General features: G+C 43.3%; 1 protein-coding gene across 1 annotated transcript in view; it reads right to left on the reverse strand.

Annotated features, from left to right (window-relative positions):
• LOC120913205 (protein mono-ADP-ribosyltransferase PARP14-like) overlaps nt 1–23,601 on the reverse strand; it is a 152,483-nt gene that overhangs the window by 91,990 nt on the left and 36,892 nt on the right. Inside the window, exons 4-5 of the mRNA XM_040322991.1 lie at nt 21,162–22,369; nt 16,941–17,198 (exon numbers count right to left, since the gene is read on the reverse strand). Coding sequence (XP_040178925.1) covers nt 16,941–17,198; nt 21,162–22,369 — 1,466 coding nt within the window. The remainder of the gene's footprint in view (nt 1–16,940; nt 17,199–21,161; nt 22,370–23,601) is intronic.

Consider the following 23,601-nt stretch of genomic DNA (forward strand, 5'->3'; position numbering starts at 1 on the left):
CCTCACTGTTTTCACATGTCCGTGGCAGACAAACCTCCAGGGACACCTTCCACACATAGAGGTTCAGATATCTCTGTATATTTCCTGCGGAATTCGGCAACTCCAGTCCCGGTCCCGGATCCCAAGATGGCGCTGACACGCGTTAACAACCCGAGTGCCGCAAGTGCCGCCGCTCTGAAGAAGGCAGGCAAGGGGATGACTAACACATGGGCAGGACGCCTAGCACTCCGCTGATCATCCAGACTCGCCGATCCCTTCCCCAGTTCTCCCGGAGGCAGACTCCCCCCTCAACCCTACCAGATGCCAGCTCACAGGGACGACCGTCTGCTGCGGATTGGAGGAACATCATCTCCCTGCTGCCTACCAAGCAGGACATTACTGAATTGGCAGCTTCAATTGTGAGTACCCTCTATAGAGAAATTCATGACTTAAAGCAAAAGCTTAAAGCGGGAGTTCACCCGAAAAACATTTTTTAACATTAGATTCATGCTCATTTTGTCAAGGGGAATCGGCTAGTTTTTTTAAAAACGAAGCAGTACTTACCGTTTTAGAGAGCGATCTTCTCCGCCGCTTCCGGGTATGGTCTTCGGGACTGGGCGTTCCTATTTGATTGACAGTCTTCCGAAAGGCTTCCGACGGTCGCATACATCGCATCACGAGTAGCCGAAAGAAGCCGAACGTCAGTGCGGCTCTATACGGCGCCTGCGCACCGACGTTCGGCTACTTTCGGAAAATCGTGACGTGATAGATGCGACCGTCGGAAGCCTGTCGGAAGACTGTCCATCAAATAGGAACGCCTAGTCCCGCAGCCCATACCCAGAAACGGCGGAGAAGACGGCAAGTACTGCTTCGTTTTTAAAAAACTAGCCGATTCCCCTAGACAAAATGAGCATGAATCTAATGTTAATTTTTTTTTCGGGTGAACTCCCGCTTTAAGCTTTTGCTTTAAGTCATAAATTTCTCTATAGAGGGTACTCACAATTGAAGCTGCCGATTCAGTAATGTCCTGCTTGGTAGGCAGCAGGGAAATGATGTTCCTCCAATCCGCAGCAGACGGTTGTCCCTGTGAGCTGGCATCTGGTAGGGTTGAGGGGGGAGTCATGAATCTAATGTTAAAAATTTACATTTCCGGGTGAACCTCCACTTTAACTCTGTGGACTCACGGGTATCCGCGGTTGAGACATCCTCAAGTGCCCTGGAGTCTAGAATTGCGGCACTGGAGGAGTTACAGTCCACCTATCAACGCCGCTTAATTATGCTGCAGCTCTCTGTCGATAATGGAGAGAACCGTAACCGCAGGAATAACATCAGGCTGCGGGGTATGCCAGAAGCCACCTCTGGGGGAGACCTTAGCCACGGTCACAGCCATTTTTAACCACTTGCTGGACAAGCCGCCCACGGCAGAGTTGGAGTTGGATCGGGTACACGGACCTAGGGGGGGAGACACCCCTTCCCCTCGAGATGTTCTGGCCAGGGTCCATTTTTAGACAGTTAAGGAGGAAATAATGCGGCAAGCCTGGTCCAAGGGCCCAGTAGATTTTGATGTTGTCTCTGTGCATCTTTTCCCGGATCTCTCTCGATTGACCGTCAGAATGAGAGGCGTGTTACGTCCATTGCTTGAAGTTATTAGGAATGCCTGAGCCACGTACAGATGGGGGCACCCATTCCATCTCGCAGTCCTCAAGGGGAATGACTCCTTCATCCTGCGTTGGCCTGACCAGCTTTCAGATCTTTTTGTTTTCCTGGGGATTCCGGAGGTACCCATCCCAGACTGGCTGGACTTTCCAGCCACGTTTGTTACCACTCGTTCTGCACCTCCAAGGCCCCAAAGATCCAGCAATCCAGATCAAGAGCGGATTCCAGGGTCATTCCGATGTCATCTGAACCCTGATTGGAAGCAGCTTCTCGGGGAAGTCTCCGGGTTGTGGCAATTGCAGTCGCTGATGTCCATGGAACTGGGCAGGTTTATGCATTTGTGGTTCTCTTAGGCTGGAACGTAAGGTTTCTACCCACTTGGGTGGTGTGTTCATTTTTGAACCTTTAGCACATCTCTCTTGTTATGTTTTATTATGTGACTGACAGGCCTGCTTTGACATATCTAGTTCTGTATTGGAGTTAGAAGGGGATTGACTTGCTACGCCCTCCCACCTCAACATCTCAGGTGTATTGTTTTATGTTCTCTTATGGCATGTGAATGGGGGGGGGGGGGGGCTGGCAGGATACTCCCGGGCGGTTACAGAATGTTGTTTCCTGAAGTCATTTTCAACATTTGTTGTGTTGTGTGCTAGTGGGTTCGGGCTCAGACCTATAGTGCCCTCATGGCTTTGACCCTCTGGCACACTTCACTTGTTATGTGATGTTAAAAGGCTAACAGTCTTGATTTGTCATGTCTACTTCTGAGCTATAGAATGTTGTTTCCTGAAGTCATTTTTAATATTCGTTATGATGTGTGATAACAGGCTCAACCTCAGGCCTATAGTGCCTTTAAGAGAGGCAATCCAGTTGATGCGATGGCCACTCAGTTTCCCTTTTAGGCACATTATTTTTTTTTTTTTTGCTGGTTCGGGGGTCCCCCGATTTTGCTCTCCCGAACTGGGGTCCCAGTCCAGCATTTTTTAACACTAGTTCCCACTCGACAGCACGTCTCCCACCGCTTTACAGAGTCAGTCTTCCGCTCCCCGCATATATGCGCTAGGCTCTATACAGCCAACTTTAGAGCACCCTGTATATTTTCTTTCCTTCTTTTCTTGTCTTCGGTGCTTCTTCTCCTTTCCTACCCCCTCCTTTTCGCTACCCCTCTCCCTAGATCTGTGTGCCACGCTGTCTTCTCTTAGGTTTCTCATCTGTCTGCTTCTGTCATTCCCTGGGCAAACTTTTCTGAAGATTTAAACACTTTCCATTTTTCCCAGACCACCCTGTATTTGTCTTCGCCGCCTGTCTCTCTACAGGCAAGATACTCCATTTCTTCTATATATTCCACCCTTTCTATCCACTCTTTAATTGATGGCCTCTTTGGGTGTAACCAGTTCTTTGGGATCAGGGCCTTTGCTGCGTTTAGGAGCACTGGGACCAATGTTGTTCCGTATTGTTTTTTTGTTTTTTCAGTTCCGTGAAACATACAGGTCAGCGGGCTGCAAGGAATCCTCTCCCCCGTTATTTCTACGATATATTCCAAAATTTCTTTCCAGTATTCCTGGACTCTCGGGCAGTCCCACCATATATGCATAGTTGTTCCTTTTTGCTTGCAATTTCTCCAACATAGCTCTGAGTTATTTGGGTGGATCTTACTCATTCTCGATGGGGTCAAGTGCCATCGGACCATACATTTGTAGTTTACTTCAATGGTAGTGTTGTCCGATGCATAATTGTATACTGCGCCTATCATTTGTTGTTTATCAATCCTTTTACCAAAATCTTTTTCCCATTTTTCTACAAAGGGGAGCGTTTCCTGGGACTCAAGCTCCGTTAGTATCCCATATGCCTTTGATATACCATGTATCAGGGGCTTATCCATATTGCAAATTTTTTCTATTGGGTGTAGTGTCTTGTCTTCCCTAATTGGTTGTGGTAATGTGCTCACAAAGTGTTTTAACTGCATGTACTCCCATTCACTCATCATGTGATCCCCTTCTCCTATCTTTATATCTTGTCTTAGTTTAATTTTCCCCCGTGTGACAATATCTTTTAATTTTTTCTCCCCCAATAGCTTTCCAAAACGTGTTCCTTTACCTGGTGGGAAAAAATTTGTGCCTACTAAAGGGATCAATGGCGAGTTGTACTCCCATTTTTCCCGTCTAAATATTGTGTCCCATATTCTAAGTACGTTCCTTGTTATACTATGTGTATTTGTGCCCAATTCCCTCATTTTGGGTGGTATCCATATGTTTCTTTTTAATTGTGTGCTACTTAATATTTCTTCCATTCGTACCCATTTTTTTTTTGTGTATATATTTGTCCATTCCATCAACCTAGCTAAATTAACAGCAGAGTAATATCTTTTTATATCAGGAAGCCCCAGCCCCCCTCCTTTTTTTTTCATACTCAACAATGAGTAACTTAGTCTAGCCTTTTTACCTGTCCATATGTATTTCAGGATTACTGTTTTGATTACTTTAAAAAAACTTTGTGGTATTTTTATTGGGAGCATTTGAAGTTTATATGTAATCTTTGGTAATATCATCATTTTAAACGCATTAATCTTACCTATCCAAGAAATATGTTTTTTTGCAAGATTTTTCAGGTCTTGGTTAATTTCATTAATTAGGGGGACAAAGTTAACCGAGTATAGTTTTTCAAATCTTGATGTAATTTTTATTCCTAAATACGTTATAGCTTCTTTTTCCCATGTAAAAGGGAACTCTTTCTGTAGTTCTTCGGCTTCTTTTTTGTCTATCCCCAAGTCTAAAATAACTGTTTTTTATCGGGTTTATTTTAAAATTTGAAAGTTCCCCGTATCTTTTTATTTCCTTTATGATGTTGGGGAGGGACACCCTGGGTTTGGTCAAATATAGGAGTATGTCGTCTGCGTATGCCGCCACCTTGTGTTCTTCCTCTCCCACTCTCACCCCCCCTATACCCGGGTTTTCCCGAATTTTTGCTAACAATGGTTCCAGGGCTATTACATATAGGAGAGGTGAGAGCGGGCACCCCTGTCTGGTTCCATTTTTCATTTCGAACACAGACGACATACCCCCGTTGACCTTCACCCTTGCCGTCGGGTGACTGTATAGATTCATTACCCATTTCATGAACCTTGGTCCTAGGCCTATATTTTGTAGGGTTTCCATCATAAACCCCCAGTCGACTCTGTCAAATGCTTTTTCAGCATCTAAAGACATGAGTACGACTGGGGGTTTCTTTTTTGGCTCATTTTGCAATAACAGCAGGGTCCTTATGCTATTGTCTCTCCCCTCTCTGCCTGTTACGAAACCTACCTGATCTGTGTTTATTAATTGCGGCATTAGATTTTTTATCCTAGTTGCTAATATTTTCGCATATACCTTCAAGTCTGCATTTAGCAGCGCGATTGGTCGGTAGTTGGAGCACAAGGTTCCATCCTTTCCTGTTTTAGGGATAATAGTAATATTTGCCAAGAGGGATTCTTTTCTTATTTCCTCTTCCTCTCCTAGTTTATTAAAATAATTACACATCTCTGGGACCAGGAGTTCTTTAAATTTTTTGTAGTATATAATCGACAAGCCATCAGGGCCTGGGCTCTTACCACACGGTGTTTCCTGGAAAGCTCTATATATCTCATCTTGAGTTATTGGAGCCTCCAGGGAATCAAAATCGTTTTGAGAGATTTTAGATAATTTCACTTCTTCTAAGTACTCCCTAATTTTCTTTTTTCTAATATTTTCCTGCTCAAGAGTCTCATTTATTCTTATTGCGTATAATGAACTATAGAAAGTCCGAAAGGATTCCGCAATTTCAGACGTCCTATATTTCATCTGACCGTCTTGGTTTTTTATTTTTTCTATATAGTTTTTCTTTTTTTTTTCCCTGGATATTCTCGCTAAGTATTTCCCTGGTTTATTCCCCCATTTATACCTCTCTTTTCTGACGTTTTTGAATATATCCCTTGTTTCAACCTTCATTAAGTCTCTAAGCTGGACCCTCTTTGCAATAATTTCTTGATATATTTCATTTTCCCCTCGCACTTTATGCGTTTGCTCCAATTCAAATAACTCCGTTGTTAGTTTCTCCATGTTTAGTTTTCTTATTTTTTTTTTCCCTGCTCCTATCGAGATTAGTTTCCCTCTAATGTATGCCTTATGGGCCTCCCAAATAGTGGCTACCCTTACTTCAGGTGTATTGTTAAGAGTGAAATATTGCTCCAAGTCAGTTCTCACAATGTTATTTACCTCGCTGTCCTCTAAAAGTTCTTCGTTTAGGTTCCATGATCCTTTTCTTTGCTCTATCTCTTTGAATCTAATTTTTACTATTACCGGAGCATGATCTGAGATTGTAGTTACCCCTATCGAGGTTTTAACTACCTCTTCCAGTAACTCGTGGTCTACCATTATATAATCCAGTCTTGAATATGTGCCGTGCACAGAAGAGTAATAGGTATAATCCCTTTTATTTGGATATGTTATCCTCCAAGGATCTATTAAACAGTAACTGTGGATTTTTTTCCCTAATATTCTTAGCTGTTTAATATTTCGTCTCTGTGCCCCGGACGTACTATCTAGTTGGTAGTCCATTGAAAGGTTGAAGTCTCCTGCGAGTATTACATGTCCAAATTTAAAATCCATTAAAGCATTCAAGATCCCCCTCAGGTATTTATGTGGTTGGCTGTTTGGGCAATATATGTTTGCTAACGTGTATTTTTTCCCTTGGAGTATTCCTTTTAAAAACAAATAGCGGCCTTCAGGGTCCACTTTCCTGTCTTCTACTGTGAAGGAGATGTTCTTCCCTATTCCTATGGCGACCCCCCTTGGCTCTCTTCTTTGGAGAATCCCCGTAGTACCAGGTGGGAACTGCCCGAGAATACAATCTAGCACTAGAATCCAAAGTTATGTGCGTCTCTTGCAAAAAAACTATTTCCGCTGAATACCTTTCAACCTCTCTTAATACCATATGCCTTTTTTCCGGGCAGTTGAGACCTCTTACATTATATGTTAAAAAATTTATATTTGTCATATTTTTCTCTTTTTTTTTTTTTTTTTCCCTGGTGCTTTTCTCGAGTGCATTTGTTTTCCCTTATTGCATGACACACAGATCTGGGCCCCTTTTCCTAATCTTCCCCTCCCCTCCCCTCCCCGAACCCCTTCTACCGCCCTCCCTCCCCTCCTCCCCCCGCCACCCCCCCCCCCCCTCATACCTTACCCCTGTGATCTTCGTATGGGGCTTTCTTATCCCCTCCCCCCCCCCTACCCTCTGGTTGGTCTTTGACCCTTTGGTCATTTTGGAGCTTTTCTTATTTGGCGCTCCAGGCGCTCTTTTGCTCCTCCGGCTGAGGTGGAATTCTATATTGGCCCGGTCTCCTATCTCCCACGCATGGGAAACAGGTGAAGGAGCACTCTCCAGGTCCTCCCTCTCTCCAGCCCTGCTCCCGTTGTTTACTATATTTGTGCCTCCCTATCCCCCCCCCCCCCACCCTACTCCCCCCCCCATTCCCCCCTTCTTCCACCGTCGCTTCAACATTGTTAATCTTTTTTAGATGGTATTGGAATGTCCAGTCGCTGACAAAACTCTGGAACTTCCTCTAAAAACCTCAACCTTGCAGAGATACCGTTTTTCCTGCCTATCAGGCAGGCTGGGAATCCCCAGTTATATTGTATACCCTGTTCCTGTAGGATTCCTAGCAGAGGTTTTAAGCTTCTTCTTCTTTTTAACGTCTCTTGTGACAGGTCTTGGTATATTTGAATAATATGTTGGTCGTATTCTAATGGCGACTTCCCTCTCAGTTTTCTCCATAGTTGATTTTTCTCTTCCCAGCTTTCAAATCGAACAATAATGTCCCTTGGGTAATCCTGTACCCTCTCTCTAGGGCGTCGTATCCTGTGTGCTCGTTCTATTTTAAGTGGAGAAGTTATTTCTCTCTCTAATATTGGATTACAGACTTTCCTTATTATTTCTGAGAGATCCTCGTCTTGAGTTGTTTCTGGGATTCCTCGTATCCTTATGTTCTTCCTTCTATCCCTGTTTTCTTGATCTTCTAATTTATAAGCCTGTTCTCGCTGATTTGTTTTTAATGCTTTTATTTCATCCTCTAGTTTTTTAACTGAGGTTACATTATGATCGACTTTTTTTTCCACTTCTTCCACTCTTTCCAGTATATACCCCATGTTTCTCTCCATTTTTTCCATTTGCGATTTGAGTGATCTTTCTAGTGCCGCGAACATTCCTTCCATTTCCCTTTTTGTTGGCAGACGTGTCATGTCCTGCGTTTCGTCCTTATTTCTTTGTTCAAGGTCTATTTCTTTATCTTTATCTATTTCTCTATCTTGGTCTATTCTAATCTCTAGGAGTGACTCTGAGAGTGTTTCTGGGTCCGCCAAAGTGTTAGCGCCCCCCTTTTTCTTTTCCTTTTTTCTCTCCTTCTCCACTTGCGCTCCTCTGGTGGTTATTGATTTTTCTGTATGCTGATTGTCTCCGTTTATCCCATGGGTCACAAATTTGCACATTGGGCCTGGACTTTGACTTAAGCGAGGGGCCTTTGGGGTTGCCCCACCTCTCACTCCTTTTCCCCTTGTAGTCATCCTTCACCCCCTCTCAGTCCTCAATAGTCCTGAATTTTTACCCGTGCTTCTTGCCGCGTCTATATTATGTCTGCCCACCTCACCGAGATTTTATATGCATGTTATATGTAAGTTTTTTTTTTTTTTTTTTTAGAAAGTCCGTTTTGCGGTTATGGGGGGTATATAGTACCTATGGCAGGACCTTTTGAAATTTCTTGTATCAAAATTTACTATTTAATGTTGCTATAGTATTTCTTCCTCTTTAGCTCTATATTACAAATATTCAATGCGCCTAACGCATATTCTGAGCCCCTCCTTCTGTCATTCTCCACTGCCCACCAATCTTAAGGTCTTCTTTATACCGGTTTCAGGGCTTAATGGTGTGATAATTTTACAGAAATGCTTATACTATTGCTCTAGTGTCCACCAGTTTCAGTCACGTTCTCTGCCCAGTCATCTGTAAATTATATCTTATGGGTTCTAGATTTTTTTTTTTTTTTTAGACTGAGTTCAATATGTATTACGTATGTTTTGCTGAGAAGAAGAAAAAAAAAAAAAAAAAAAAAAAAGAGGAAAGAAAAAAAAATAAAATAAAAATTCCCTCCTTGTATTATGATTGATCCCACTAGAGAGAGAAAAAAAAAAATATCCAGGGGATGCTGCCTAGAAAGACCACAAGAGAGACAAATGCCGACTTCTTACAGACACATCAAGTTCAGTAAGCTTATTTCCCGTTCTGTTATGTCAGTCACTTCTAGTTACCGTTCTTCTTGGAACCATAGACCGTTGGTATATATATTCGTTTCACCCCTTTTTTTTAAAGTTTTAACACCTCCTTTTACGGGTTCTCAGAACTCTGTGGTATAATGAATTATACTATGTGTTATACTTTTACCGTTATATCTTCCTCTTTTAGTCCCGTTCTTTACCAACTCATATGTATACTATAGATACCAGAATGTGCAAAAGATCCATGTGTGTTCCACATATGTTGTAAAATATAAATAGTCTCACTGTAATTAATCCCAAATGGAAAGAAGGTAAAAAGCGAGGGGGGAGCCACCACAAGACAATAAGATTACCGGCATCCTTGCAAACACCGTGAGTGACGTTGATAGACTCTCATCCCATACATTACATCATTACCTGTCTGCAACTTCAGTCCCATCCGTTTGCCAATTCCTCTGAAAAATGTCCCATTAATATATGAGTTTTTTTTTTTTTTTCACTTAGTTCTTAGTTCATAGTTCATAAAAGGACGTTGTACTCACCACTCTGATGGAAGCTATAAGTTCACCAATGTACTCACCCGTCTGGGAGTTTTCAAACAGGGAAAAAAAATAGGAACTGCTGCATTATATTTCATTTGTTTCTGGTCTTCTGGTCTTAATGTTGATGGTATTTGTGGGGCCAGATACAGACTCGAGCTTCTCTAATTTTTACTTGAGCTGCAGAACTGCCTGGTGTTGCGTCTCCCCTTCCCTCATGCTGCTTAGAGCGGCGCTGCTCACCTTGACAGTACGGTTGCCCGCACGCACGCTCTGTAGGACAGGGGGGACACGGCACAACCTGATACCACGGGGGGGGGGGGGCTCCGGCCCCCACTCACCTCTACCCCTCCTTTTCGCTACCCCCTCCCACCTTTCTTTTTTTTTCTCCATTCTGCGATACCCCCGTGTGCACGCAAGCAACATGGCATCTTCTATGAATACTAACCCACGCCAACCTGTTCACAGGATCAAATTTACCTCCCTCAATGTTCGGGGTCTGGCCACCCCTGAGAAGCAATCTAGACTGCTCTGTGACCTTAAAAAACTCTGCACACAAGTGGCGTTCCTGCAGGAGACCCACTTTAAACAACAGGCAGTCCCTATGCTTTATAACCGGGACTTTCCCAGTTATTATCATGCACCCTCTCCTCTAACAAAATCCAAGGGTGTCAGTATTCTGATTGCAAAGTCAGTCCCGTGGACCCTCCTGGAGGAACGAGCGGACCCCCAAGGCCGTTATTTTCTCCTGAAAGGGAAGATTAGGACTACCACAGTGACCATGTGAATGTTTATTTTCCAAACTCGGACCATCTTTCCTTCTTACGGTCCTTAATCCCAATTTTGCTGGAATTCCTTGAAGGCATCTTTCTGTTGGGTGGAGATTTTAATTTCTCACAGGAGCCGTTACTTGACGTTTCGAGAGGGGCGTCCCACCTTTCCTATTCCTATCTCAAAAAACTAAAAGCAGAATTGTTTAGTCTGAATTTGGTTGACCCATGGCGAATCATGCACCCAAAGGATAGGGATTATACCTATTTTTCTACTGTGCACCATACATATTCAAGAATTTACTTCTTCCTGATTCAGCATAAGGATCTACCTCTTGTTGCCTCCTCCCAGATCAATTACATTTCCTTTTCGAGTCATGCACCAACTCATGTGACCTTGAGTTAGGAAGATACTCCCCTGAGCCCCCTGACTTTGAAACTTAATAAGTCTCTGTTACAAATCCCGGAAGTGCGCAGTGAACTAGATTCTCTCACACTATTTCTCTGAAAATGCTAACCCATCCCTGAGTCTGATGTCCATCTGTGAAGCGCATAAATGTGTGGTTCGGGGCGAGTTGATACGAATTACCGCCCGATTGCACTCCTTAACGTAGATTTAAAGCTCTTCTCAAAAATGTTGTCAAACCGTCTTTTACCGCACATCCCTAAATTGATTAATTTAGACAAGGCAAGGTTTGTCCTGATGAGAGAGGCTACGGACAACATGGCTAGGGTCTTTAATCTTATCCATGCGGCGCGTATCACCAGAAGACCTTTTCTCTTGCTCTCAACAGACACGGAAAAGGCCTTCGACAGGGTGGCCTGGCATTTCATGCGAGCCACCCTGGACCACATAGGATTGGGTCCCAATATGCTTGGCTGGATCCTGGCTCTCTACTCCACTCCTTCGGCGGCAGTATGGGTAAATGAATGGCGCTCTGACTTTTTCACAATAGCAAACGGGACGAGGCAGGGCTGCCCCCTGTCTCCCCTCATTTTTATTTTTACGCTGGAGCCTTTCCTGTGTTCCATTAGAAAATACCCTAATATCACGGGCATACAGAAACACTCAGGTCGCCATAAAATCGTGGCCTACGCATATGATTTGATATTTTTTTGTCGCCAATCCACGCGTCTCACTTCCCAATATTCTAGTGGCCTTACGGGTGTATGCAGAACTGTAGGATTTTAAGGTCAACTGTGCCAAGTCCACGGTGCTGAATATTACAGTCCCTGAATCTGATGTTCACTGTATGCGTTCGTCCTTTACGTTTCACTGGGCTGAAAAATCTATACGGTATTTGGGCATCAACATCACCTGTATCCTTCCAATTTCCTGCCTCTGCTGAAACTGACCTGCACAATTGGCATTCCCTGACCTTGACGTGGTTTGGACGGTGTAACACCGTGAAGATGACAGTCCTCCCAGGGATTTTATATATACTCCAAGCTATGCCAATCCATGTTACTTTAGTGTTTTTCAAACAGCTCAGAGCGGTAATTAGGGACTTAATTTAGTCCCATAAGTCACCAAGGATTAAAATGCAACTATTATCTATGCCAAAGGAGAAGGGGGGTATTGGTCTCCCCGACTTCTTCAGGTACTACAGGGCGGTGCACCTTTCGAGGTTGGTGGATTGGCATTGCAATGCGGACTTCAAACAGTGGGTGGGGATGGAGATTGAGGACGCTTCTATTCCTCTTTTAACGTCACCATGACTCACTTCCCCGACTCCGGAAGATATGAGAAGCCATCCCCTGATTGGCGCCACTCTTTTGCCACATACACACGATCAGTCTATCCGATGAGAACGGACCGATGGACCGTTTTCATCGGTTAACTGATGAAACTGACTGATGGTCCGTCGCGCCTACACACCATTGGTTAAAAAAAACGATCGCGTCAGAACGCGGTGACGTAAAACACAAAGACGTGCTGAAAAAAACGAAGCTCAATGCTTCCAAGCATGCGTCGACTTAATTCTGAGCATGCGTGGATTTTTAACCGATGGTTGTGCCTACTTACGATCGATTTTTTCCCATCGGTTAGGAATCCATCAGTTAAATTTAAAACAAATTGGCTTTTTTTTAATCGATGGTTAAATAACCGATGGCGCCCACACACGATCGGTTTTGACCGATGAAAACGGTCCATCAGACCATTCTCATCAGTTTAACCGATCGTGTGTTCGCGGCATTACAGTTGTTAGGTCGGTCTTCCGCAATTCGGGTCTTTCATCGCTACCTTCCCCTATGACCCCCGTTATAGGAAACCCTGACTTCATACCCGGACTTACCAGCAGAAGTATGAGACGACTGACGCTTTCGGGGAAACATCGCATGGATGATGTTTGGTCACAGGGGGGGCTCCCCTCATCCACAGCCATATCCGGGCTCTTGGACCCACTATTAGATAGTCTAAGCACTAACCAACTAAGACATTTTCTGCAGTCTCTGCAGAAGGCATCATATGCTCCACGTGCTCTTACCCCCTTTAAATCATTATGTAGAGCAGGGGAACCTTCTCGGGATACGCTGTCTCTGCTATATAGCTATTTGACAACCCAGAATGATGATCCGGCCTTGACATTTGTTCGCCAGTGGGAAGAGGATTTAGGTATTCGGTTTATACCACAGCAGGTGGAAAAAATCCTAATTTTGGCACATAAGTCCTCCATGGCGAGCCAGTTCCAGGAAATTGGGTACAAAATGTTATCTCGTTGGTATAGGGTCCCCTATATACTTCACAAGATGAGTGGGGCTTACCCGGATAGGTGCTGGCAGTATAACGGGGAGGGTGGCACAATTTTTCACATATTTTGGTCCTGCCCCATTCTGAGCTCCTTCTGGGAGGAGGTAACAACCGCTATTAAAAATTTGACCTCCGTAGAGTTGAAAGGTAATCCGGCCGCTTGTCTCCTGCACCTGACAGAGAGACCTATTCGGAAATATAAGAAGACACTCACCATGCAGCTCCTCAACGCAGCGAGGGCGTGCGTCCCTGCATTGTGGAGGCAGCCCCAACCTCCAACCAGGGTCCTGTGGTATTCCAAAGTCAATTTTATCCTCTGGATGGAGGAATTGACCGCTACTCTTCAGAATACGGAAGAACAATTCTGTGATAAGTGGAGGCCCTGGAGATATTTTACATGCACTGATGCATACCTTCAGGAGGTGGCCTTCTCCAATGCCCAACTAAATTGACTTGCTGAGCCGGGTTTTTGTTAACTTTTAAGAGACATCCCAACAGAATTCGAACAGAACGTGTACGGGGACAGCTGGCTGGTTGGTGAGTGACATGGGAGTCAGGCATGATTGTCCGACCCCATGATGCAGACATCACGAGGGACACATGCACGACTAACAACTTCCTGTTTTTTCCCTTCCAGGTGACTCTGCATATGCACTTGGGCCCCATCTCCTGACTCCATTCCGTAATCCCCAAACCAGAGGAGAGAAAAGATAAAATGCTGCACACATACGTCCCCGTGCAGTGGTGGAACGCACATTTGGCATCCTGAAGTCCCGTTTCCGATGCCTGGATAAGTCCGGGGGGACCCTGTTGTATTCCCCAAACTTTGTGTGCCAGATCATCGCTGCATGTTGAGTGCTGCACAACAACGCCATGAGAAAGGGCCTGGAGATTGACATACGTGATGACCTGACCCCCGAACCAGACAGTCCCCCCCTAACCGAGGCTACCCCGTCTGCTGAGGGAACAGCAGTCAGGAGTTGCCTCATGGAACGCATTTTTGCACGTTAAAGACACACATTCATTATGGCACAAGGAGAATGCACACCACTGTGGTCCCTAGCTCACACACACCACATCCACATCACATTGGATTAGCCCAAGTCCACCATGCAGGACTTGGGAGCAGCAACGCCACGCCAAGGCCCCAATTATGTCGCTGTCCATTCATACCACATTCACACGGTCGTGGGGATAACTTCTCCCCGACGACCTAGGGTGACACACCTTACTGGCAGGTATGTCACCCTCACATTCACACACCAGTCACACTGTAGCCTGCACTACTGATCGTGTGCATACTTTTCCCCAAAAAATAAACTCATATCCTGAGTATACCAAAAAAAAATAAACTCATTACCTGAGTATAAAAGAAAAAGCAAAAAATGCCCTCATCTGCCCTGTCGTGGGCTGCGTCTGGTGCCCAGGCTCCTGCTCCTCAGTTGCCTGGGGGGAGCCTGAGGTGGGGGGGTGATTAAGTGGGTGACCTGCAACGAGTGGCAGAGAGCCTGGCCTCCTCGGCCCAGACCCAGGCTGCCTGTACCTTGGCTGCCCAGCAGGCCCTCACCCAGCAGGCTGCTCAGACAACCACCATCACAGGATCTCAGGATGTGAGTGAAAACAGCACAGCTATTGTCACATGCCTGGGGGAGCTGCAAGCCACCACATCAGGCCTTGTAACAGAGGTCAGGAGCCTGGCACAGGCAGTCCAGGCCAATACAGCTGCAATGCAGGTGGAGAGGAGGAGCCTGGCAGCGGCCATACAGGCGGAGGGAAGGCAGACACGGCGCCACCAGAGCAACAGCACCACCCGCCAGCTGCGGATGCAGGCGGAGACAAACAACTTTCTACACCGCATTGCCCTGGCATTAGAGGGCAGGCAGCCAGCCAGGGAGAGACCGGGGGTTGATCCTCCTGCAGATGATAAATAGATAGATAGATAGATAGACAGACAGACAGACAGACAGAGATAGAAGGGAAGGAAGATAGATAGATAGATAAATAGAAAGAAAGTAAGGAAGATTGATAAAGATATAAATAAATAAGGGAAGGAAGGTAGATAGATAAAGATAGATAGATAATAGGGAGAGAGTAAGAAAGGTGAAGAGAGAGAGAGAGAAGGGAATGAAGGGCACCTTTACATCAGTTTACAGTACTCACAGTACTCACTCAGAGGCAGGAGGGACTGACTGGATGGATGGATATCAGACTCCATCTTTCCTTTCTGTTTAGCTTTATCTTGAATATTCCCGCCCACATCACTTAGGCAGCAGAACAGTGTCTGTTGGGGAGAGTGGGCGGGGCAGACACATGAGGAGCGGATGAGAGGAGGGGGAGGAGTAGAAGCAGCTCCTCTCCTCTAACTGGTCCTGCGGGCAGCAAGGGGAGGGGAGAAATCACCCTGCTCATCTCTCTCTATCTGATGCTGTGTTGGGGGTGGGGGGTCTCTGCTATCAGGTAAACTGGGCGTCCCCTCTCGGCCTGCAACCCCTTGGTACACCCCTGGGAAAATGTGACATGCGGCCCACGGAGGGCCGTTTTCTGGCTGCAACCGCCCCTTGGGCATATGCCCGGTTTGCCCTATGGCCAGTCCGGGCCAGTCCGGGCCTGGCAACAACATAAAGTGCCAGTGCTGGTGTCAAGTTGCCAATGTGGATATCAAATAGGAAAGTGCTCCTTTTCCCTTGTGATTAGTGAGGATATCCCCTTACCTTACTGCTGTAAGGTAACCGCATCTTTCTAGGTACAAGCGGCATAGACTCCAGCCGTTTCCTGGTGAGGCGTCTCTTGATACTGTTTAACCTAGGTCTCTAAACAGAGTCTCCCTGTGGGGCCCCGTCTGATATATCAGCAGTGATCCTCACAAAGGGAGATACATACGCCAATGGTGTAGTAGTTTAAAATATTTATTGATAAAAACACAATAAAGTGCATAAAAATCTGCATAAAACGAGCAGGCTCACGGTGCCTCTGGTGTCTCGACACGTATTCGTCATGATCACGTGACTTTGTTTGACTATTTTTGGTTTGATACATTTTCAGTGCTGCAGCCGTATCTCCCCCCCCCCCCCCTTCCCCACACCTTGGTAGCGCGGGCATACTCCATTTATCCATCTAATGTTCTTGTAATGTCTTATTTAAACCACAAAACCCTATCTCTTATGTTTTAAAGATATTTATAGCAAGCCTAGAGCCCAAAGGCTTTAACTTATTGGGCTTTACTGCCACAGAGAATGGGACCCAATTATAAATAAAACGTAACAAATTTTATTACATGATTACACATTAAAAATGTAAAATACAGTATTAAATATAAGGAGAAGGGGAGGTGTTTGTAGTCCAAATCATGAGAGCAGGCTAGGATATCAATGTGCTCCTCCATAGATATAGTACAGGTAGTGAGCTCTCTGATATTTTTATCCTGTTTTTCATTAAATAATACATTTTGGGTTGCTGATAATTTACTAGATGTTTGAAATAATAATGGTGGCTGTTACACTGTTATGTGACATTACATTAAAGCGGTGGTAAACGTAGAACAAAAAAAACTCTCCCGGCAAGGTAGTGTCATAGTGTGCTACTATATGTTGCATAGCACATTATGAAAGACTTACCTTGAAAAGAAGCCCTCCAGCAGCGCGCTGTCACAGCTGCAGGGGCTTTCATCTTCACCGGCCCTTCTTCTGGGTTCATGACCTGCAGCCGCTTTAATGCCCAAGCCAGGATGATGTCACTCCCGCGACACAGAGCTCTGGATGAATGGCACGGGTATGCCGTTTCATCAGGGCGCATGCTCTGGTGACGTCACTGGCTGCTGCTCACTAGAATTTAAACTTTAGGTAAGCTTTATTATAGGCTTATCTGTAGCTAAAAATAAAAATAGAGCGTTTACCACAACTTTAACAGCTACTGGAACCAGGAGTTCAAGATATAATATTACAGTGATCATATTTGTAAAGCTTACTGCAATTGATGATGATCCACTTGGCCCATCCCATGGGATGCAAACGATGAAGATTACAATTTCACAGTTTAGCGGGTAGTTGCTTCCAGGAATTGGTAGTTGAAAAATGCTTCCAGGTTCAAGAGTTGCACGATTATTAAGAGCATTCGTAAATAGATTTTTGAACCGATCACCTCCCTTCTGTTTCAGATTTTTAGTAACATTCAAAGCTTCGAGAACCGGATTATTAGATACTAAAGGAGCAGCCATTACATCAGCCTGAAAAATCCAATACAAAGGATCTATAAATATTTGTGGCATTGTCACCCTAAATGGAATGTAAAGTAATTATAAATTAAAGTATTAAAAAAAGCACAATTAATTTTTTTTTTAAATAACATACATGTTTTACTTACTCGCTCTGTGCAATTGTTTTGCAAAGAGCAGCTCCGGTCCTCCTCTTCTCGAGTCCCCTGTCGAGGCTCCCCCCCCCCCCAAACAAGCGTGTTCGCTCCCAAGCCAGCTCTGTGTGTCTATTGACACACAGAGCATGGCTCGGCCCTGCCTCCTCTCTTACTTTCTGTGATTGACAGCAGCGGGGGCCAATAGCTGTCCAATGAAAAGAGAGAGAGAGACACTACTCTCATGCACATAGCCGGATAGAGTTCGGGCTCAGGTAAGTATGGGGGAGGGGGAAACTGCATGCAGAAAGTTTTTTTTCCTTAGTTAAAGCGGAGTTCCGGACACAATTTCACTTTTTAAATATAAATACCCCTATAATACACAAGCTTAATGTATTCTAGTAAAGTTAGTCTGTAAACTAAGGTCCGTTTTGTTAGGTTGTTACAGCATTTAGACACTTTATAAAATAGAAATTGACTGGGGCCATCTTAAGTGTGGGCATCATGAAGCCAGACTGTATGACTTCCTGGATTTCAGCCTTGCAGATGTCGCACATGCTCAGTGCTGCACAAGCAGTGTCAGATCAGGTTTCAGCACCTGTGCTGTCCAAGTCACATGATTCTTTGAGACTGGGGAGTGCACAGACTCCTGGAAAGTTACACCCACTACATTCCCAGGAGTCTGTGCGGTGTAGGTTAGGAAGCATTAAGCAAATAGGTGCAGGAAGTGGGAAGATTAACTATTCTGCCTAGCAACAACACTTTGAAGGCATTTAAAAAAAAAAAAAAAATTGTAAAGGACTAATGACATTTTTTTAAAACTACTGATGTAATGTTATATTTATGGGTGGAACTCCACTTTAAGCTGGACAGGTACTTATCCTTGCATTATCTTACATGTTTTGCCTGATGCGCTTAATCATAGAGGATCCCCTTCTTTTGGATTATGCTGAGCATAATGAAGGTGCTGTGATATTTTAACCACTTACTGACCTTGGGTGAAAAAATAGCCAGAATACCCCCTTCCTTCCATACATATAATTGATGTCAGTTTAACAGATTATGTACCCATCTTTGTTGTAGGAGCACTAGTAGTGCCTCCCTTATGAATGAAAAGAGTAAATTATGAAGCTCTAAGTAAATAATTGCCTCTCATTCTCATCTTAGTTAGTTTTTATCTTTTTTTTTTTTCATTAGTAGGAAAGCATTTTTTTTTTACATTACATTAACATATTTACAAAAATTTTTATTGTAATTTGTAAATAATGTTGTCCAACTTTTTGGTTTTCTTAACAAATTCTGAATTAAGGACCATGGTCACCATGACCACTAGTGAGTAGAATCTACCGGCCGGAACACAAAAGGCAATAGAAAGCAATACAAAATCTTTAACCACTCCACATTCTCTCCAAAAGAAAATATTTTTGCTTTACACACACTTTACAATTTCACCTCAACACAGTGAATCTGTGTCAATGCATATACAGTGGGGAAAATATTTATTTAATCACCTGCAGATTTAGTAAATTTGCCCACTTACAAAGAATTGAAGGATCTATCATTTTTATCATGGGTGTATTTTAAATGATAGAGACAGAATATCAACCATAAAAAAACACATGATACAAATGTTATTAATTGAGTTGCAGTTCAGTGAGCAAAATAAGTATTTAATCCCCAAGCAAAACATGACTTAGCACTTGGTGGAGAAACACTTGTTTTTTTGTTTTTTTTATACATTAAAGTTTTAATAAAGAAGGAAATCAGAATACAAAGTACAGCCAAGGTACCTAAGTACCGCACAATAACACATAATCATAATATATCTAAAAATACAATTTTTATGTCTTATAACAAACGAAAGCAAAGGGACAACATCACATCCTAGGATATTACCCGATACTAGCTAACACTAGGAAAGAAAAAAGAAGAAGAAGAAGAAGAAAAAAAAAAAGGGGGTGGAACGACACTGTGCAAACGGGCCATCTACGCTCTCAACATTCCAAAGAGTGTTAAATAAGAACAGATCAAAGCCAGAACAGCACTCTCATCCCATATCGAGTTGTGAGTACTGACCAGAACACCTGAAAGCCACCCAAGGTGACCATATCTGGTTGAATTTTTCTGACGATTCCCTGGCAATGGCTACGGTTTCTTCCATTTGGTAAATGTTCCCTATGGAACTAAGCCATTCAGGGATGGAAGGAATATCCTTTGATTTCCAATGCCTGGGAATCAAGACTTTCGCTGCATTCAGGAGATATCTGGTCAATGATTTTTTATAATGCTGCATGGAGCAATCTGCAATATGGAGTAAGCAACATGCAGGGGTGAGAGAGATTGTAGTATCCGTGATAACTTTGATCAGTTCGCACACCTTGTCCCAAAAGGGTCTCAAACGAGGGCACTCCCACCAGATATGAAAAATGGTGCCCTGATCTTCCTGAGAAACACTTGTTGGCAAGCACAGAGGTTCTTGTAGTTGGTGACCAGGTTTGCACACATTTCAGGAGGGATTTTGGTCCACTCTTTTTTACAGATCTTCGCTAAATCCTTAGGGTTTCTTGGCTGTCCTTTGACAACTCAAAGTTTCAGCTCCCTCCCTAAATTTTCTATAGGATTAAGGTCTGTCTGGAGACTGACTAGGGCACTCCGTGACCTTAATGTGCTTCTTCTTGAGCCACTCCTTTGTTGCCTTGGTGGTATGTTTTGGGTCATTGCCATGCTGGAAGACCCATCCACAACCCGTCAGTGTCCTGGCTAAGGGAAGAAGGTCCTGATCCAAGATTTTTCAATATATGGCACCGTCATTTGGCCCCTCAATGCGCCAAATTTGGCCTGTATATTTAGCAGAGAAACAACCTCAAAGCATAATGTTTCTACTTTCGTGCTTGACTGTAGGGATGGTGTTCCTAGGGTGATCGGGTTCTTCCTCCAAACATGGCGAGTCGAGTTAATACCAAAGAGCTCAATTTTGGTCTCATCTGACAACAGCACTTTCTCCCAATCCTTCTCTGAATAATTTAGATGTTCATTGGAATGACTGTACATGTGCCTTCTTGAAGGGGAGAGTCACTGTATTCGGAAGAAGAAAAATGCTGACTATGACCCTAAGAACACCATCCCTACAGTCATGCATGGAGGTAAAAACATGCTTTGAAGTTGTTTCTCTGTTAAAGGTACTTTGCCCATTTTTTTGGAAGAGAACCTTCTTCCCTCAGCCAGAACACTGAAGATGGGTCATGAATGGGTCTTCCAGCATGACAATGACCCAAAACATACCACCAAGGCAACAAAGGCGGGGCTCAAGAAGAAGCACATTAAGGTCATTGAGTGGCCTAACCAGTCTTTAGACCTTAATCCTATAGAAAATTTATGGAGGGAGCTGGAACTTTACGTTGCCAAGCAATTGCCAAGAAAACCTTAAGGATTTAGAGAAGATCTGTAAAGAAGAGTGGATCAAAATCCCTCCTGAGATGTGTGCAAGCCTGGTCACCAACTACAAGAAATGTCCTAGCTCTGTGCTTGCCAACAAGGGTTTCTCTGCCAAGTACTAAGTAATGTTTTGCTTGGGGATCAAATACTTATTTTACTTACTGAACTGCAACTCAATTTATAACCTTTGTATTATGTGTTTTTTTCTGAATTTTTGGTTGATATTCTGTCTCAATCATTTAAAATACACATATGATAAAAATTATAGACCCTTCATTTCTTTGTAAGTAGGCAAACTTACAAAATCTGCAGGGGATCCAATAATTATTTTCCCCACTGTAAGTATAGTAAGGTACATACCTACAGTCTGTGCCCTGGCTTATAAATGAAAACATATTTGATTTACCTTTTTGTTCTCGAGTTTTCCACGACTCAATACAAGCTGGACCACTGAAGGTTTATTTTCTTTTGTTTTCGTCTGTGTTTTGGCTGCCCCATATTTTTCTGCTTGTGGTGTTCCCTCATCACGAGATGCATCTCTTGTCACTTTTACTTCTTTACTTTGATTTACATCTTCTGTACCTCCAAGTGCATTCTGATCATTGCCAGCACCCTCTCCTCTCCGATCCCCATTTTCAGAGTCACAAACAAAGATGCGGCAATTGAAAGTGTCCTGAAATGTATTTAGTATTTGCTTTCCTTGTTTTTTAAAAAAATGTGCTGCTCCGTGTTTGGTAATACATAGATTATTTACATGTATCTTCTGAATAAATTCTTGAAGAGTAGCTTTACATTTGAGCACTTCATCTTGTTGACCAATCAAAGTCACAGTCTGTCCTGGTGGCTCTGAAACCTGAATGGTAACTGACAATTGGCCACCTTCAAAGCTTGTTAGCAAATTCTCTATATTTTCTACAACTATACGATGTTCTAGATCAACTTCCTCTTTGATAGAGGCTTTCTGCCATAAATAGTGCTTACATGTCTTGCTTGCTTCCTCTACTGCCTTAGCCAAACCCACTAAAGATAAGGTGAGACCTTTGCTATCACTATCCTCCTGGAGACCAACCTGAATATCTCCAGAACTATTTAAGGTGTCCAATAAATGTTTCCAGGATTCCTGTGAGATGGCATTCCTTTCTTCTGATGCAATATGAATATTTTCCACTTTAAGACTTTGTTGTAAAGTAGTTTCAGCTTGGTCAAGTAGAGTATCAGAAGGTGCATATATACATAAACCCCTTAAAATATCTAGAAAAACAAGGCCTTCAAATATATTTTTGGATATTTCTGCACTATCCGAAGAGAGAAGAAAACCTGCTATGGCTGGGGAGACATCAACTTTACGTTCTCTGACTGTGGCAATCATATTTTTGATTTGAAGACGTGCCTGCATTAAATCACCATGCCCAGTTAACTTTAACATCTTGTTTTCACAATGAATTTTTAAGGATGAAAAAGATGTGCAAATTTCATTTGAAATTCTGTTTCTTATGACTTCATACTGAAAATTGCTGTCTAGAGGAATAATAGTACTCTGCTCTAGTGGTAAGTTTTCTGAAGAATCTTCAGGTATGCTGGCAGCTGCAAAACCATCCCCATCTTGTAGAATGTCTAATAAATATAAAAAAAAAAAAAAAAAAAATAACATATCTAGATATACATACTGACTGTTCATAAAATGTGGTTTGACCTACTATCAAATGTTTGTATTCCTCTTCTAATCTAAAATAATTTAGCCTTCTGGCTAGTCAAGAGAATTATCGGTATTTTGAGCAAAACCACATTTTTCATTCTAAGTTTCTGTACACATGTGCTTTGTGGCTGCTGACAGAAGTTATGAAACTACAGAGTTTAATAACTTTATTTACAAGACTGCAGGAAGATTAACAGACTAGCAGGAACGTTATGGAAAAAGTTTTTCTACTTTTCTTGTTAAGGACCATATGGCAATAGCAGACTAAAGTGGCACTAGTAAGAACTATCTGAATTTGTCACCTATTTCGGTAATGTTACCTAGACTGGAGCAAATGTCTCTGCCTAAAGCCTCGTACACGCGATCAGTCCATCCAAAAACCGATGAAGCTGACTGATGGTCCGTAGCGCCTACACACCATAGGTTAAATGTCAGAACGCGGTGACGTAAAACACAACGACATGTTGAAAAAAACGAAGTTTAATGCTTCCAAGCATGCGTCGACTTGATTCTGAGCATGCGCGGGTTTTTAACCGATGCTTTTGCATACTAACGATCGGTTTTGACCTATCGGTTAGGCGTCCATCGGTTCAATTTTAAAGCAAGTTCTCATTTTTTTGACCGAAGGTTTAATAACCTATGGGGCCTACACACGATCGGTTTGGACTGATGAAAACGGTCCTTCAGACCGTTCTCCTCTGGCGATCCTATCGTGTGTACACGGCCTTATAGTGTCATTAGGTATTATTGAATTCCCCCTAAGAGTGCATCTAAGATCCAGGGGCTTTCAGGCCAACACATGTGCATCAACACATCGCAGCTGTTATAAAGGACAACCAAAAAGGGTTTAGCTTCCATATGTTATAGATAATGTTCCACCGCACAGTTATCGCCACTGCCAGTGGGGAGGTCTGTTAGTCCCCTCCCTATGTAATATGATGACTTTATGGTATTAAACAGGAGTTACAGTCTCTTAATATAGTTTACATAGTTTGTCTGGTTGAAAGACACAAGTTCATACCATTCAACCAACAGAAGGGGAAAACAGATAAAAAATACAACCTTGTTTTTCTTAGGCAGCGCTTTATTACATTTTGGATAATCTTACTTTCCAAATTATTCCTTGGCTTCCATTCCCTATATGGGCACA

The sequence above is a fragment of the Rana temporaria genome, chromosome 1, assembly GCF_905171775.1.
Source record: "Rana temporaria chromosome 1, aRanTem1.1, whole genome shotgun sequence".
In the NCBI taxonomy this organism is placed as follows: Eukaryota; Metazoa; Chordata; class Amphibia; order Anura; family Ranidae; genus Rana; species Rana temporaria.